The sequence below is a fragment of the Leptodactylus fuscus genome, chromosome 3 (genome assembly GCF_031893055.1).
Source record: "Leptodactylus fuscus isolate aLepFus1 chromosome 3, aLepFus1.hap2, whole genome shotgun sequence".
Classification (NCBI taxonomy): Eukaryota; Metazoa; Chordata; class Amphibia; order Anura; family Leptodactylidae; genus Leptodactylus; species Leptodactylus fuscus.
This window is the reverse complement of record NC_134267.1, coordinates 158,283,463-158,299,668: the sequence shown is the minus strand read 5'-3', so window position 1 is coordinate 158,299,668 and position 16,206 is coordinate 158,283,463. Positions and strand designations below refer to the sequence as shown.

Genomic DNA, 16,206 nt, shown 5'->3' with positions numbered 1-16,206 from the left:
TAACCGGTGCGCCTTTCGCTTCTATGGGGCTGCAGTTACGCAACTGCACTGATGCTTCATTCACAAGGAAGCTTTAGGAGGACTTTTGGTCACCCTGATCGATAGGAATCTCACCGATTGGGCGACCAGCGATCAGACACTTGTTTCCTATCCATAGGATGAGGGTCCTTAAAGGGGCCAGGTGGACACTTGTGGAAGCTAGCACCAGAGAGGAAATGCCCTGCTGCATAGAGGGGTTGTTTGGGATAATTAACCCTTCCCCTGCTACAGCCATTACCATTTTCATTTTTTACTCTCAGCCCTTTAAAAGCCATAAACACTGCAGCAAAATACACCGCTTTATTCTGTGGCAACTTCTAGTTTTCTGTGACATTTCGATCACCTTTATGTTAAATTTTTGGGAGTGAGGCAGCAAACAAACAGCAACTGAGAAATTTTCATTTATTCTGCTATGGCATCCACCTTGAAGAATAATGTCTAGATTTAAATATAGACAGTTATATCTACTCATTCCCTAATTTACATATAAATGTAATAAAAATGAAAAAAAAAATTCAGTATCCCGACATCTAAGGAGGTCTCCAGGATTTAAAATAGTAGAGACATCTCTGACCATGGCATCTGAGGTGTTGTCTGACCCCCACAGTTCCAGCAGCCCCCAGGTGCCAGAAGCTGCTATTGGATGGGTAATAGGACTGCTCCTACACCCTTTCCCTGTCCACAGCTGATCTGTGCGGGGTCAGAATGTTGGAGCCCAACAAATCACATACTGATAATTGATCCTGTGGATAAGTCACCAACATGACAATTTGATGCAGGACAAACTATTTAACGGTCTGTGGTCTGAAGTGATAGGGAAAAAAATATACTTACCCATTTAGAAATAAAAAGACCATTAGCAACTCAAAACATATTCAATGATAACCACTACATTACAATGATAAACAGCACACCTTCATTATGTATGTCACTTTTGTAAATCTGGAGAAAACTTTAGGCTGAGGCCCCATCTTGCAGAAATGCAAGTGGAGTGGATTGAGCAGACGGGAGAAGTATTAGAGCTGCCTATATATTTCCCATTCCTTTTGTAGCCATTCTTGGCTTTGACTCAAAAACAAACAAAAAAACAAAACAAAAACAGTGTTTCTGCAACATGGGGCCTTAGCCTTAAAGTGTTTTACACAGGGAGCACAGAGGACAACCAGCAGTAAGTACGATTCAGCTTGTATACCAGCATCACTTACCTGCCCTTTCACCTTTCAAAGTGTCCCACACATTGCAGTTGAAATCATCATATCCAGCTAGTAACAGGCGCCCGCTTTTTGAGAAAGCTACGGATGTGATTCCACAAATGATATTGTCATGGGAATACATCATTAACTCCTGGTCTGCACGCAAGTCAAATAGTCGGCAAGTAGCATCATCAGATCCAGTGGCAAAGGCATGCCCATTGGGGAAAAACTAAAATGCAGAAAGTTTCAACAAGATTAGTAAAATTTATACTAAATGCAACACAAGCATTGTTTAGAAACTGCAAAGGAAGCCTAGAACTTCCAGAGAGATCAGCACAGTATGGCAGTCCTGCAACAATGTATACTGTAGCTACAATGTGTCGCAAATTTTTTTTTTTTTTTTTGCTTTTCATTAGTGATTTCGGGATCTGGCAATAGTGAACGTGTCTAGAAATGTCAGATGAGGACACGGCACATTTTAGAGGACCTCATCAACCTTATGATACTTACACAGACTGCATTGATATCAGAAACGTGCCCAGTAAAAGACTGCCTGCACATGCCATCACGGATATCCCACAGCTTAGAGGAAGCATCACAAGCACCAGAGACGAAAGTTCTCATATCAGGGCTCAGAGACAGACTCATGACATCGCCAGTGTGTCCTGTAAAGGTTGTGGTTTGCTGTCCGGTCTCTATATCCCACAAAGCACTGAAAAACATAGAACAACTCTTAGCCAGAAAATCTTACGTAGGTCAATAACTGTATACATGTATAGTCACACGATCATTAGAAGTCGCTTGCAGGCAGGGGTTTCATCTGCATGTGGCTGCTGCTATATTACCAGTGTTCACACCAGTTTTACAACTACCTGCATAGTTACTCAGGGCAATGTCCTGTAGCAGTATATTAAATTCAGCGAGAATGGCTGCGAGCTATTTATACTTGAGGTAAAACAGCTGCGCATAAGGCTTAGTGACAGACATTCGCACCCACTCATCCACCCCTTCCCCCACAGCCATCCTACAAACTACTTGCTCTGCAGTTTGGTGCTGGAGCATACACTATACATCCCAGAATGCCCTGTGCAGCTCAGCATTATAAAAGCCTGATGCTTTTACTGTAAAAAATGTTGGAGATCTGAGCCAGCCCCATGATAGAAGACTTAGGGAGCATTCACATATGTCAGTTGTGAGCATCAGTTTCCCTCTGGCATGATGCACTCAAGCCGGAGGAAAAGTGATGCCAGTTCCAAAAAAAAAGACATACTGATAGGGAAAAAATGTACATTGTGAGCTCTATGTGGGGCTCACAATCTACATTTAAAAAAAAAAAAAAGAAAAAAAGAAAAGTGATGCCAGAACAGACCCCCTAATTTTTATGTGATCTGTTCTTGTGCAAGGCAGTGTATAGTGCCGGATCTCTAATGAAACAGCCAGATCATAAACAGCTCCCTGTAGTGCTCATCTGTCCTACTCTTTGATACCGCAGGAACCAGAAAAACAGATAAATCTCCAGCACGCTGCCACAGGGCTCATCTCTCAGGGCCAATAGGGTTGTACTGTAAAGATATAACTCACACTGAGCAGGCCAGGTAATGCTGGGGTTTTAGTTCCAAAGTGGGCGGAGTGAAGCATGGGGAGGGGCTTAATTAAGGGAAGGTGTTTTATTTCACAGAAGGTTTGCAGCCAATATGGAGAGCAGGTAGGTATCCCAGTATAAAAGGATGTATGTGCAGAGTTCAGGTGTGTGATGAATGATGTGTGTACAGTTACTAATGTATGTGTCAAGTATGGAGGTGACTAAAATATGGATGTTGATATGTGTTGCATGCATGAAATAAGTGAATAACGTTCTGTAGTCAGGTAGTATGGCGTTACATTTTGCCGGCATGAGATGCGCCAGAACTAAGAGGCTCTAGCTTCTTAATAATTCTGGTGCATCTTGGGAAGTCTCCGGAATTTAAAAAGGACCTTTCATATCCTCTGACATCAATGATGTTAAATAAAAGTTAGAACGGGGGCAACACAGTGGCTCAGTGGTTAGCACTGTAGCCTTGCAGCACTAAGAGTCCTGGGTTCGAATCCCGCCAGGAACAACATCTGCAAGGAGTTTGTATGTTCTCCCTATGTTTGCGTGGATTTCCTCCCATTCTACAAAGTCATACTGATAGGGGAAAGAAATGTACATTGGGATCCCTCTATGTGGCTCACAATCTACATAAAAAAATAAATAAAGAATAAAAGTTAGAAAGTTACAAGAGCACTGAACTCACTACTTTGTCAGCTTTGCTGGTATGTGCTCAGGTGCCGGATATATCGGTACAGTTTGTTTCGACACTGATATCCCTCCACTGTCAGAAGGTCCGGCTGTACAGCTCAGCATCATTGCTGTGAGGAATACCTGCCCTGACAGTACAACGTTATACTTACTGTCCAGCAGTATTGCTGAGCGGGAAGGCCAGTCCTTCTCACAGTGGAAAGATGTCAGTGCCAAAACTAAAACAGCACCAATATCTCCGGCACCTAGTTGCATATCCGTAAAGATGACAGTGTGCAGAATTTCTACCAGTATATAACACTGCCAGTTTCAAAGGACATGAAAGGTAAAGCACATGTGTAGATTTCAGCTATAACTCATGCCAGTATTCTGACATTATCATCCGCGGTCCTCATAACCCCAGGCCATGTGCTTTTTCAGGCAAATGTGCTGCAAGAGTAAAAAGTTGTACACAAAAAATTGCATCTTTTAATGCCTTGTATGACAGAACACTGGGGCAGATTTGTTATGCATAAAACAGCAGTGAGTGAGCAAGTTTCTGTACTTCATGTGTCAAAGGTGTGAGCGGCCTGTAAATAGGAGTATCTATTATTTTTGATGGTAGGTGCCTTCTGCTTTCAGTGTAAGCCCCTGATGTTGTATACAGTTCAGAGATCAGTATGTGGGGAGGCACTATTACAGCAAAAGTTCATCCCCCATAAGTAATAGTATTAGCAGTATTACTTATGGGGGCTATTACGGCACTATTAACAGGGGTGAACCATGAGTTTCTGCCGCCTGAGGCAGACGTCAGAAAGCTGCCCCCCCCCCCCCATGAGGGGGCGGAGCCGAGCGGAAGGGGGTGGGGCCGCACTGAGGGGCGGGGCCAAGCGGAGTGAGCGTCTTTAGCAGGCAGGGAGAGGATCTGCTCTCTGCCTGAGAGTGAGGGGCGGCCGCTGGAGCAGCGCTGCTCCAGCGGTCTCCCCAATCCACCGCTCAATGACGGTGACCCCAAGTCAGTCCAGGACAGCTTGTCCTGGACTTACTTAGGTCAGCAAAAATGCCGCCCTCCCCGGGGCCCTGGCATAACGCCACCTGAAGCGATCGCTTCAGGTCGTCTCATGGGAAGTGCGGCGGTGACTATTAACACAGTATTAGTGCCCCCCACAGGTAATAGTCTGCCCATATAAGCAAGTGTGTTACATATGGAAAGGCGCTATTACCGTTGTGGGCTGAGGCCTCTTCATAAGCTGCCCGAGGTCCCAGTGGTAAAAAGGAAATCTACACTAGGTATGAACTGATGTAGATTTCCATTCTAACAAACAGAAAAGTGACAGGAGTTATAAGAAATATGTTGAGGTGAAGTGTCCACAGCCCACATTCACACAATGTGGTGGGCGGGGCACGAATTGGAGAATGTGGTACACATTTAGGTGCCTTACACCAATTTCATCCTTCTATTCCACAAAACTGGTGTAGAGAGAATAAGGATTTCCCCTCACTTACTGTTAGGTTAAACTTGGCACAGCGAGGGGAATTCATCAATCCCTGCATGCCAATTTCTGGCATAAAAGGAAACTATTGTGGTGCCAAACGTGCGCCACAAATCCCAATCCACACCTTGCTCATCACATTGTGCGAATATGAGCAAGGCTCAACAGATTAATTATAACTCATGCCCAGCGCCCAGACATCTGATATATAGCCTTTCCATACTAATTCACCACACTCATATCTTCACTCTCTCGCAACCCCAAACAGCTATTCTCCACCTTCAACTCCCTCCTCCGTCCTCCCGCCCCCCCTCCGACATCACTTATCTCAGCTGACGACTTTGCCTCTTACTTTAAAACTAAAATTGACACCATCAGAGACAGTCTCACCCTACTCCCCCAACAACCCCTCTACCCAACTACTTGCTGCTCCTCATCCCTGACCTGTTTCTCCTCCATAACTGATGAAAAACTCTCCTCCCTAATCTCCAAATCCCACCTCACCTCCTGCGTGCTCGACCCGATTCAGTCACATTTCATCGTCAAACTCACTGAAGTCATTACTCCAGCCCTAACCCATCTCTTCAATCTATCCCTAACCAATGGATCCTTGCCCTCAGCCTTCAAACACGCCACAGTCACTCCTATACTTAAGAAACCGTCCCTTGACCCGTCCTCTCCAGCCAACTATCGTCCCATCTCACTGCTCCCGTACGCCTCAAAACTTCTTGAGCAGCATGTCTACTCCGAACTCTCCTCCTATTTCTCATCCAACCTGCTCTTTGACAGACTTCAGTCAGGCTTCAGACCCTGGCACTCCACTGAAACTGCCCTAACAAAAGTCACCAATGACCTTCTAACTGCCATAGCCAAGCGCCATTACTCTGTCCTCCTCCTCCTCGACCTCTCCTCTGCCTTTGACACAGTCGATCACTCCCTCCTGTTAGAAATTCTCTCATCCCTTGGTATCTCAGACCTGGCCCATTCCTGGATCTCCTCATACCTCACCGACCGCACATTCAGCATCTCCCACTCGCACACCACCTCCTCACCTCGCCCTCTCTTTGTAGGTGTCCCCCAGGGCTCCGTCCTAGGACCCCTCCTGTTCTCCATCTACACCCTTGGCCTGGGCCAACTCATTGAATCTCATGGCTTTCAGTACCACTGCTATGCCGATGACACCCAAATCTACATCTCTGGACCAGACATTACCTCCCTGCTGGCCAGAATTCCAGATTGTTTAGCGGCCGTAGCCTCCTTCCTCTCCTCCTGCTTTCTCAAACTCAACATGGAGAAAACAGAGTTTATCATCTTCAGCCCATCCTGTATGGCCCCTCCACCTGACCCATCCATCAAAGTTAATGGAACCACAATTACCCCTGTCCCACAGGCCCGATGCCTTGGGGTAACCCTGGACTCTGAACTATCCTTCAAGCCACATATTCAAGCCCTCAACACCTCCTGCCGCCTCCAGCTCAAGAACATCCACCGAATTTGCCCCTTCCTCACCCAGGAAACCACCAAGATGCTCGTCCAGGCCCTCATAATCTCTTGCCTAGACTACTGCAACACCCTTCTCCATGGACTCCCAGCTAACACCCTCGCCCCCCTCCAGTCCACCCTAAACTGCGCTGCTCGCTTAATCCACCTCACCCCCCCCCCCCCCCCCCCCGATCTTCATCGGTTGCTCCCCTCTGCCAGTCCCTCCACTGGCTACCTATAGCCCAGTGAATTGAGTTCAAGCTACTAACGCTAACATACAAAGCGATCCACAACCTGTCCCCTCCATATATCTCTGAACTAATCTCACTCTACCTGCCCACACGTAACCTTAGATCCTCCAATGACCTCCTACTCCGCTCTGCCCTCATCCGCTCCTCACACAACAGTCTCCAAGATTTCTCTCGTGCATCCCCCATACTCTGGAACTCCTTACCACGACACATAAGACTGACCCCCACAATCACAGGATTCAAGAAGGCACTGAAGACTCATCTATTCAGGAAGGCCTACAACCTCCAATAACCCTATCACCGCACTGCCATCTGTACAGTCTCCCCCTCTCCTTCTGTCTCTACCCCCTTCCCTCATAGATTGTAAGCCCTCGCGGGCAGGGCTCTCTACCCCACTGTGCCAGTCTGTCATTGTTAGTATTATGTCTACCTGTATATTCTGTGTACTGTATGTAACCCCCAAATGTAAAGCACCATGGAATTAATGGTGCTATATAAATAAATAATAATAATTTCCATAAATCTCTCAGTCCTTGTTCCAGCCGGAACCTTTATTAAGGCTGGCATATGATCCAACAGTCTTAATACATCTGCCCTACTGTTTCATTTACTGAGGATAGCTAGTTAAAAGTGGGCAAAATATGGCAATTACTGTATGGGTACTGTATAAGTGTTTATGGGTTAAACAGTACCAATACACAGTGGTGTAAGTAGAAAAGACAGAAGTCCATAGCAAGCTTTTGTCTCACACTCGGTATGATCTCACATTGTACAACACTCCCTTTACAGGCCTGCACATATGGTATATTTCCCCATAATTGGCACCATACAATATACTGCCTCCTTTATTGGCCTTCATAAAGTATACTGTTCATATACAAGGCACACGCCACTCTTCTGGTAAAAAGTGACAGTAACAACTGATGCCAATTGATGGCTTTGGAGTAGAAATTTGAGAAAAATCCTGACGACATCTGACGCACTTTCCCCATCAGTTTTGGAATCAGCTATAAAGACTTAAACAAAAAAAAAAAAAAACGACCCTGACGCAACTGACACATGTGAATGCATCCTTAATATTAAGGAACACAAATGTTCTTTTGAGTATTTTTTTTTTTCTACAATATTTACCAAGTTGTGTCTCCAGAGCTCGTGACGATCTGGTTGTCATCTAGAAAGCGGCAACATGATAGGTATCCTGAAATTACCAAAGAAAGAAAAGCTCTGTAAAGAAGTGTACATTTCACCCCATGAGAGCAAACACTTCTATCCTCTTCTATCCATGGAGGATGTGTCTTGCTTGTGGTACAACTCCTTTAAGAGCAAACCATGGACCATACCTGTGTGTCCTGGGAGCTCTCGACTCACTCGAACGTTTCCTTCTCTGGTTTTCAAATTGTAAATGGAGCAGATATTGTCTAATCCTCCACAAGCTACATAGTTACCAGATGGTGCATAAGCACAGGTCATGACCCAGGAGGACCGCAGAGGTATGGCATGCATCTGAAAAACGCAAAGACATCAGAAAAGTCATAGGCTGGAAACTACTCCCATTAATCGTCCAACAAATACGACAATATTGTAAATCTTATCGATCAATCTTTTCTCTAGTGATCAGAGGCTCCCAGAAGATGGACCCTCAACACTGACATATCACAACCTGGGAAGTCAATCTGCACAGAGTAAAAGTAAAAAAATAAAACCGCACATTGTTCCGGGGCACAGCAACAATTAAATGATGCATGTAATTTAGCATTTTGTACTCAGCTGTAAGACAGAAAGAGGCTGTCAGTCAAGTTACTATAGAGGGATGAAGGACCAAAAGTCCGTTCTAGGAGAACCGTGCTCACTGGTGTACAGAAGACGGTGATGAACCAGGATTATGAACAATACAGCAAAACGTGTTTCAGGCCTTCCACTGGCCCTCTCTCAAGTGCAACAAGGAGAGCACTGTGACTCCCACTCAGAGCCCCGACATACGTTTCACACCCTTTGTCAGGGGACTACCTAGTCAAGTTACTATGGGCATCTAAAAGGTCTGAAGTTGTTCATTATAAGGTTCCCTGCAAAACACTGACTGGTTTGATTACCAGTTTCCTGGTGACGGACTCTCTTTTAACAGGTTATGCAGGACCTCAAAAACATGGCTGCTTTCTTCTTCTCAGGAAGAGACATCATGTCTGTTGGTCACATGGCCATAGTACAGCACAGCCTCATTCATGTTCATGGAATGGAAATCTGGTGTTGCTGTACTTTTAACCATTAACGTAAATGAACATGCATATAAAACAAAAGGGCTGGGTCAGAAATGGATAGCTGCTTCTAGTTCAGTGGAGTCCTGAGTGGGAGAACCCCCTCTGACGTTCATATGCCCTCATGGGTGATGTGAACAGAGTTTTCAACAAGAGACAACCCTTAATCATTATGAAACATCTGTAATAACGCATACACCTAAAAAAAAGAATGAAGGTCCAGAAATACATGTACCTTATTTGTTGTGTAGCTGTCCCAAATAATTAATTTCCCATCTTGAGATGCGCTCACTAATAGTCTAGGGAAAAATACATGAGACAAGCATAAGAAAAACAGTACAAGCAAGTACTGAAGACGTTACCATCCTTTAAGCCTCTGCATTAGGCGACCTGTTAGTGGTTTCCTATAAACTAAGCAATACAGAACTGTACTAAATAAACATCAGTATACAATGACTTTGCCGTAGAGTGTTGATAAATATAGAGTCACACAGTATCTAGGCAAACAGTATTAAACAGCATAAAGGGTAAGTGCAGTGTCTGCGTCCCTGATCGTCTACCAGTCTGTAGTCCAGTTAGTATCCTTGGATGATCTAAGGCAGTACAAGGGTTAAAATCAGTATACCCGCTAGTCTAGGGCAATGAATAGGTTGTTATTAAAATTCTTGCTGGCCTAGGGCAGTGAAACACTTCATGTTAGTATACCTGGTAGTCTAGAAGCTTGTAGATTTCATATTGAAGAAGTTCACTAGCCATTATACAAAAACACATACCTTGAATCTGAACCCCAGTGCATGGCATAAATTTTAGCTAAGTGACCTCGCAATGTGCGTCGAGTTCGCATTTGGATTCGACCTACAGAGTCCAAACTGGTTGTGATCTATTGAGGTGGAGAAATTAGAAGAGAGAAGCTGTAGAAGTTGTCAAGTGTACAGGCACAAGACCACAACACACACGTTACAACATACCTGAACGAGAGTTGTGTCGCTGCATGCTTTCCGGGCATCCTAAGAGTGGGAATGAAAAGAAGTCATTCAACATGTTACAAATGCCATATACCTGACTACATTGTTTTAGGTATGTAATGAAAGGATTCAGTGGACATGTAGTGCACAAGCTCTAGATCACATCAAAGTTCTGTACATAAAATGTATCTGCAGAATAACACACAAATGATAATGGGTCTGCTAAACAAAGATCAAGGAGTTCAAGGTTCCTGGCAGGTTATCAGAGCAAACTCCCCAGATTATAGTAATATTATTCCAGTGGTCCGCCATTTACAAGATCCCAGTCTGGGAACAAAATTCTGATACCATGTCACCAAAATTAATACATTGTTATGGGGAATTCTGCTCATAGACAGGTGTCCTGGGATCAGGGTAACCCATCAAATATTGATAGACTATGCTAAAGATATGACATCAACTTAGACTCCTGAGAATGGTCTGAGATTTGGGCACTTTCTTTATGTAGCAGCAGATTTTAAGCTCTAGGGATAAACATGTGCTACACTCGCTAATATATACATATAAGCGAACGGGTGCAAACACTTCCACTCATTCTTAGCTTCTTTCCAGGAATTTGTACATGATCAGAACATGAATATCTTACTCGGATTTGATTCCGCAGCTGCTCTGCTTCTTGTCGTAACTGTTCCAGTTCACTCATCTTGAAACCCTGGAACTAGTACACACCTTGGCCACAAACAGCAAGAACAGATCTAGAAAGAGAAAAATAGAGAATTAGTCACAACTATATACATATTAAAATTATACACGTTATAGCCCCCCTAGACTGTTACATGTAATATTGATACTGCCATATTTTCACAACTCTACCTATAGCTTTACAGTAAAATACACTGGAGGGTTTTTTCTTTTTGTTTTAGACAGAATATACAGTACTTAAATAATGATGACATATCCCAGTGGAGGTCCGACTCCTGACACCTAGGCCAATCTGCTGTTTGAAGGGGCTATAAATTTTGGCTGAATCATCACATGGCCATTATTCTGCTGTTTAGTCCCAATCAAGAGAATGAGCTGCAATACCAGGTACAGCCACTATGCAACATACAACACTGAACCTTGTATTCAGTGAAGAGGTCATAGTACATGCCCAAATGCAATGACCCCTTCAAATCTGCTGATTGCTAGGGATGCCAGGAGTCAGAACCCACCAATCAGATACTGATGTTGATTGAAAGGTTTAAAGGAGTTGGCCACTTTCAGACCAATATTGAGAGGCAAATATTATTGTTTGTATAATGAAAAGTTGTACAGTTTTCCAATATACTTTCTGTATCTATGCCTCATGGTTTTTTAGACCTCTGCTTGTCATTCTGCTTACTTCTAATGGATAAAATGATGACCATGGTCATGTGATGGACGGCTAGTTATAGTCACAGCACATTAATCAGAGATCTTTCTAGTAGCGAGCCGTGCACTCGTGTGTCCATCACATGACCATGGACTACATTATCACATGACCATTGTCAGCGTTCTATACACTAGAACTAAGCAGAATGAATGACAACAAGCAGAGATCTAGAAAACCAAAGAGAAATTGAAACAGAATATACTGGAAAACTGTTCAAGTATGTGTTATACAAACGATATCAATATTGATTTGTAAGTGGCCAACCCCTATAAGAACGTGTCCTCAATAATGGGCTTAAAAGTGGTTTGTTTTTTATCAATCAATCTCAAAGGAGATCGAGCAGGGATTGACATCACCACCCTAGCTATTACTAATAGACAGAGGTGGTCTGACTCCTAGACAACACTGAGGATGTATGATGAGCCGACAGATTAAGTAATGTATTGGGCAAAATACTTCAGTGTAAATATGATCCTATTCAGAGCCTGCACAAAAACCCCCACAAAGATATGTAGCACATGCTACAGATTTACACATTAGTAGAATACCAGCTGAAAACTGCAGAGCATTTCTGAAAACTTTTTAAAGGAATTCCACCAGTTTTATAGTGTAAAGTTAAGTAGCAATACTGGAAAAGGCGGCACAGCCTTTCATTTACAGCCAATTTTCTAAGATAATGACCACAAAGGGTTAAAACAGCAGCCCACCACCACCACCATCCCTCTTGTTCAGGGGGTGGTATACAAGCAGCATGGAAGTACGGTTTATGTTCCAGGGACTCCTCAGTGCTGCACTAAGAATACACAATATCTATTGAAGAAGATCAGAATTCATGAACTAACCATTCTAAGGAACTAGATCTCCACCAAAAAGAGAACTGATCACAATGGCGGGTGACCTGATAAGATAAACTGTCTAATAACACAGGCTTATTCAAGCATAATACAGATATCCTCATGTACAGAGAGCCATCCTAGTGACAGATGTAATAGACAGTGTGCAGTGTGTCAATGTCACAGTTGAAGCAGATCTTGTGATGAACACAATGTGACATGAAGTATTAGCTGCTGGGGTCCTGACATACACACAGAGGTTTCTATGAACACGACTTCAGGCCATCCCCACCGGGAGGCAAAACAGGAAACGATCTTGGGTACAACCTTGATCTGAGGTCACTGAGCTATTGTCTTCCTCCTTGTGTAGATCTGGAAGTGTATGAAGCAGAGGTGCCTCCATCAGACATTTAGCACAAAAACAGGAAACTGTCTGCCACGCCTCTGGTTAGGAAGTAAATGCTGTTTTACCCCGCACTTCCACAGGCTATAGTAATTGGTAGTTGGTGACACAGGGTGCCCAACATATGACAACACGAAGCAGAAGCCTCCTACAGTATCACCTCCTCAATCTTACAATATATCCTGTCTGTTCAAATGACCCTAACCATTGCAAAATATTCACCACGTCACAGAGAATACATAAACCAAACAGTGCTAAAGCTCTTATGGGAAATGAGCTGCAGTACCAGCACCCAGCCACTACACACGGACTGGCGCCAACCTCTTCCAGCCATGTTGTATACAGTACGGGCCTCAGAAATGGCTCAATATAGCCGAACCACTCGGGGGACGCCAATCAGCCAGTGCCAACAGGATGTTTATAACCTATCCTAACGATAGTGACAGAAATATAGGGTTTGTCCAGGGATTTATGGCCTATCATAATGTAAAATCTAGACTAGTGTCCACAGGTGGTAATCCTTACTAATATTTTTGGATGTTTGTTCCGCTATCACGCCACAACGCCCCAACGGATTTCAATGAAATTTCGCACATACCTAGAATGGCACCCGGAAAAGAATATAGGTGCCGTATATTGCCAGTTTGGCCGTCTGCGAGCACCGAATTCACAGTCCGTGTAGGCTGAAGGACCTGAGATGACGTCACCATGTCAGGCGCGGGGCTCCGATAGGAGCAGGCCACTACAGGGGCGGAGCTATAGAGCCACAATCTGGCCATACACTCACATGAAGAAAATGGCGTTGTGCATGCCAGCAGCCGAGAGCCACACATGCCGACATCGCTGGAGCCTGGCGTGGACTGGCAAGTCCGCCGGGGCCCCGGGGTCGGAAGGGGTAGATGGAACTGTACCCAGCTCCCGCAAACCGCCATCTACCTGTGCTGCGCGCCGTGCATGGCCACAACAGCGGCGCTGCATGGTCTCCTAACCCTATGCACCCCTGTAACCTCGGCACACAGGGAGCCCGAGGCGGGGTGGGGTGAGCCCGGAGTTGCAGGTTCGGGTGTGGGGGTTGGTTTCAGGAGGGCAAAAACGGGGCTCGAGGTCATGGGTTGGGGAGGGAGGAGGGAGCAGGGGAATGAGGGAGTGGGTAGGGAAAAAAGTGGAAGGGCCAGGGCCATGGGCGAGGGGAGGGGAAGTGGGCGCACTGGTGGTGGACAGGCCCGCTGCGCCCACAAGGCAAAGGGGCCGGGGCGGCACGCAAGGGGTGAGGGGACCAAGGACGAAGTCGCGGGTATAGCTAGTAAGAAAATAAAAGGCTCACAGAAGTATGTACTGAACTGGGTAAAGTCACCGACAAAGTACAGAAATGGGGGGGGGGGGGGAGGTAAACCTTAGGTTTTGAAGTGGGCTGACAAACTTAGGAGGTCCATACACATTAGAAGTCAGTCAAGCAAACAGACACTGGTGGGACCAAATTTTATAAATATATATATATATATATATATATATATATATATATATATATATATATATATAGCATCAGGGCCATGGTGACTATATAAATTAACCTGATGCCTGGTTCACACAGATTATAATAGGGTCCGCTGTGTTTCCACCTGAAGAAAAGTGGAGAGAAACATCCTGCTTGAAGTTAGGGAATTGGGATGGATCCCAGCATAGAGTGTCAAAATCTCAAAAAAAAAAAAAAAAAAAAAAAATCTTCCAAAGGATATAGGTCATCAAAACAAAAGGATGCTGGGAATATGCTGAGACACCCTGACAGCGATCTGACTTTCCAGGTCACCCCGATAGCAAAAGCAAAGGTACACCATACTGGAGATCCTCTCAGGACCATTCATTATTTACTGAAGTGTCCATTCAGTATCTCAGAGCAGAAGTATTCTCAGCCATATTTCAACACATTTCCTCCCCTTTGCAGCCATGCCTTATGGCCAAACTATAAAGTCATAAGGAACAGACTCACGTTGTATCCCTACTGATCAGAAACAGCGCCTATTACCATAACCTATAAACTGGAGGTGGTAATAGGTGAAGCGTTTTACTCAATACATTGCTTTATCTTGTTCTGTTTGTTAGGGTCCCTCACTATTTATAGCACATTGCCTTGGTTCCAGACCATCTCTCTTAGCTAGCCACAATGGTCCTGTTCCTGGCCTCCTGATGGATGGTTAATGGAGTAGACAGTCAGCTGTGCAAAGTGATAAGCATGAGAACAGTGCCTGTTATCTCTGTTGTGCCTCTGAGCGTAGATCCGTGCAGGCCTCAGCTGTATGACAGAGACCAAGCCTGACCACCAACTTGTCACTGGGGCCAGCTTGGCTCATATAAGGATGCAGATGGCAATATTTCCACATCAGTGCAAAGTGGTTTTCCAGCAAATGGAGTTGAGAAATAATCCCAAAATACCCAAGAGAAAAACTGACTGATGGGAGGGCAGTAAAAAGAAATATTGGAAAGTGAATACATATTGGCGCTTTAAGGAGAAGAATCGGCATGTCTTATTTGTTATGAGGTAGGGTCGGTAGTAAAGTAGTATAATGTTTGTCGCCAAGGTCCTAAGGTGTTGTTTACAAATACAGGCTTACACTTACTGCCCTTTGAAGGCAACCATAACAGTGATGTGGCCCTCAATGAAAAGGATTTTGACACCACTGTTAAATCTAGAGATTATTCTTCCCCCATTAAGTTTCCAGCCCATGTAATTAGACCAATGCAATTGAGTGCTGATCAATGCATTTCTCATTGCCCTACGCTTGTCCTGGCCCAGATGTGGCTGTGTAATACAACCTTAATTTACAGTAGCCAAACACATTAGATAAATGTCAAACCTTCTGTATTTGAAGTCCCCCATCATGGGTGTCTGCTCAGCACTCGCCTACTTCAGCCTGATCACAAAGGTCAATGCAAACTGCACAGAGCAATCCAGCTGAATGGATTATCGGAGATACTGCTCTGATAAACACAGGGTGTGTTGTCTGCATCTCGTATCCTGCATAAAAGATGTGATCATCTGACAAGCAAGGATTTACTGGTCAGCAGCAAACGTTACTAGGCTTGTTGGGTATAATCGCCCTGAATATTGGTCCGTCTAAGGCTGGTCTTACACCACCGTTGTTTAAGTCCGCAAATGGTCCGATGGGCGAGTGCGACAGTTTACGGGCATCTGCGGAGTCTACTTTGATGATCAGCAACTAGTGTTGCTAATCAGCAACTTGCGGACTGTAAAAGCATTACGGTCGTGTAAGACCAGCCTAATAAGGCCTTAAGATATATAATGTTGTCGGCCATCTGCTGATAAATAGTGAATACATAGGGGATCTTTAGCGTTCACCAAGGCCAAAACGATTACATACAATGGTGTTGGGAAAGAAGGAAGAAACCTTTAGGTCTAGTTCACACAATTTTTTGGCAGCCGATTTTTTATGTGGAATCCACCTCAAAATCTGCCTGCAAAAACGACTGCCATTGACTTCAATGGGAGCTGCTCGCTTCTTTCTTCCCGCTAGCTAGTAGCGGAAAACAGAAGCGAGATGCCCTATCTTGCCACGGATTCAGCGGCTGACTCGGCCCTGCTGTGAGACTCCCTCCCGATTAGGC

At 44.6% G+C, this 16,206-nt stretch overlaps 1 protein-coding gene across 5 annotated transcripts in view; it reads right to left on the bottom strand.

Annotated features, from left to right (window-relative positions):
• GNB4 (G protein subunit beta 4) overlaps positions 1-16,206 on the bottom strand; it is a 79,125-nt gene that overhangs the window by 4,889 nt on the left and 58,030 nt on the right. For all 5 annotated transcript variants that reach the window (XM_075268656.1, XM_075268657.1, XM_075268658.1 and 2 more), the window contains exons 2-9: positions 10,582-10,690; positions 9,939-9,977; positions 9,744-9,850; positions 9,206-9,269; positions 8,059-8,221; positions 7,850-7,916; positions 1,743-1,944; positions 1,245-1,461 (exon numbers count right to left, since the gene is read on the bottom strand). In XM_075268656.1, coding sequence (XP_075124757.1) covers positions 1,245-1,461; positions 1,743-1,944; positions 7,850-7,916; positions 8,059-8,221; positions 9,206-9,269; positions 9,744-9,850; positions 9,939-9,977; positions 10,582-10,638 — 916 coding nt within the window. In that variant the 5' untranslated portion in view covers positions 10,639-10,690. The remainder of the gene's footprint in view (positions 1-1,244; positions 1,462-1,742; positions 1,945-7,849; positions 7,917-8,058; positions 8,222-9,205; positions 9,270-9,743; positions 9,851-9,938; positions 9,978-10,581; positions 10,691-16,206) is intronic.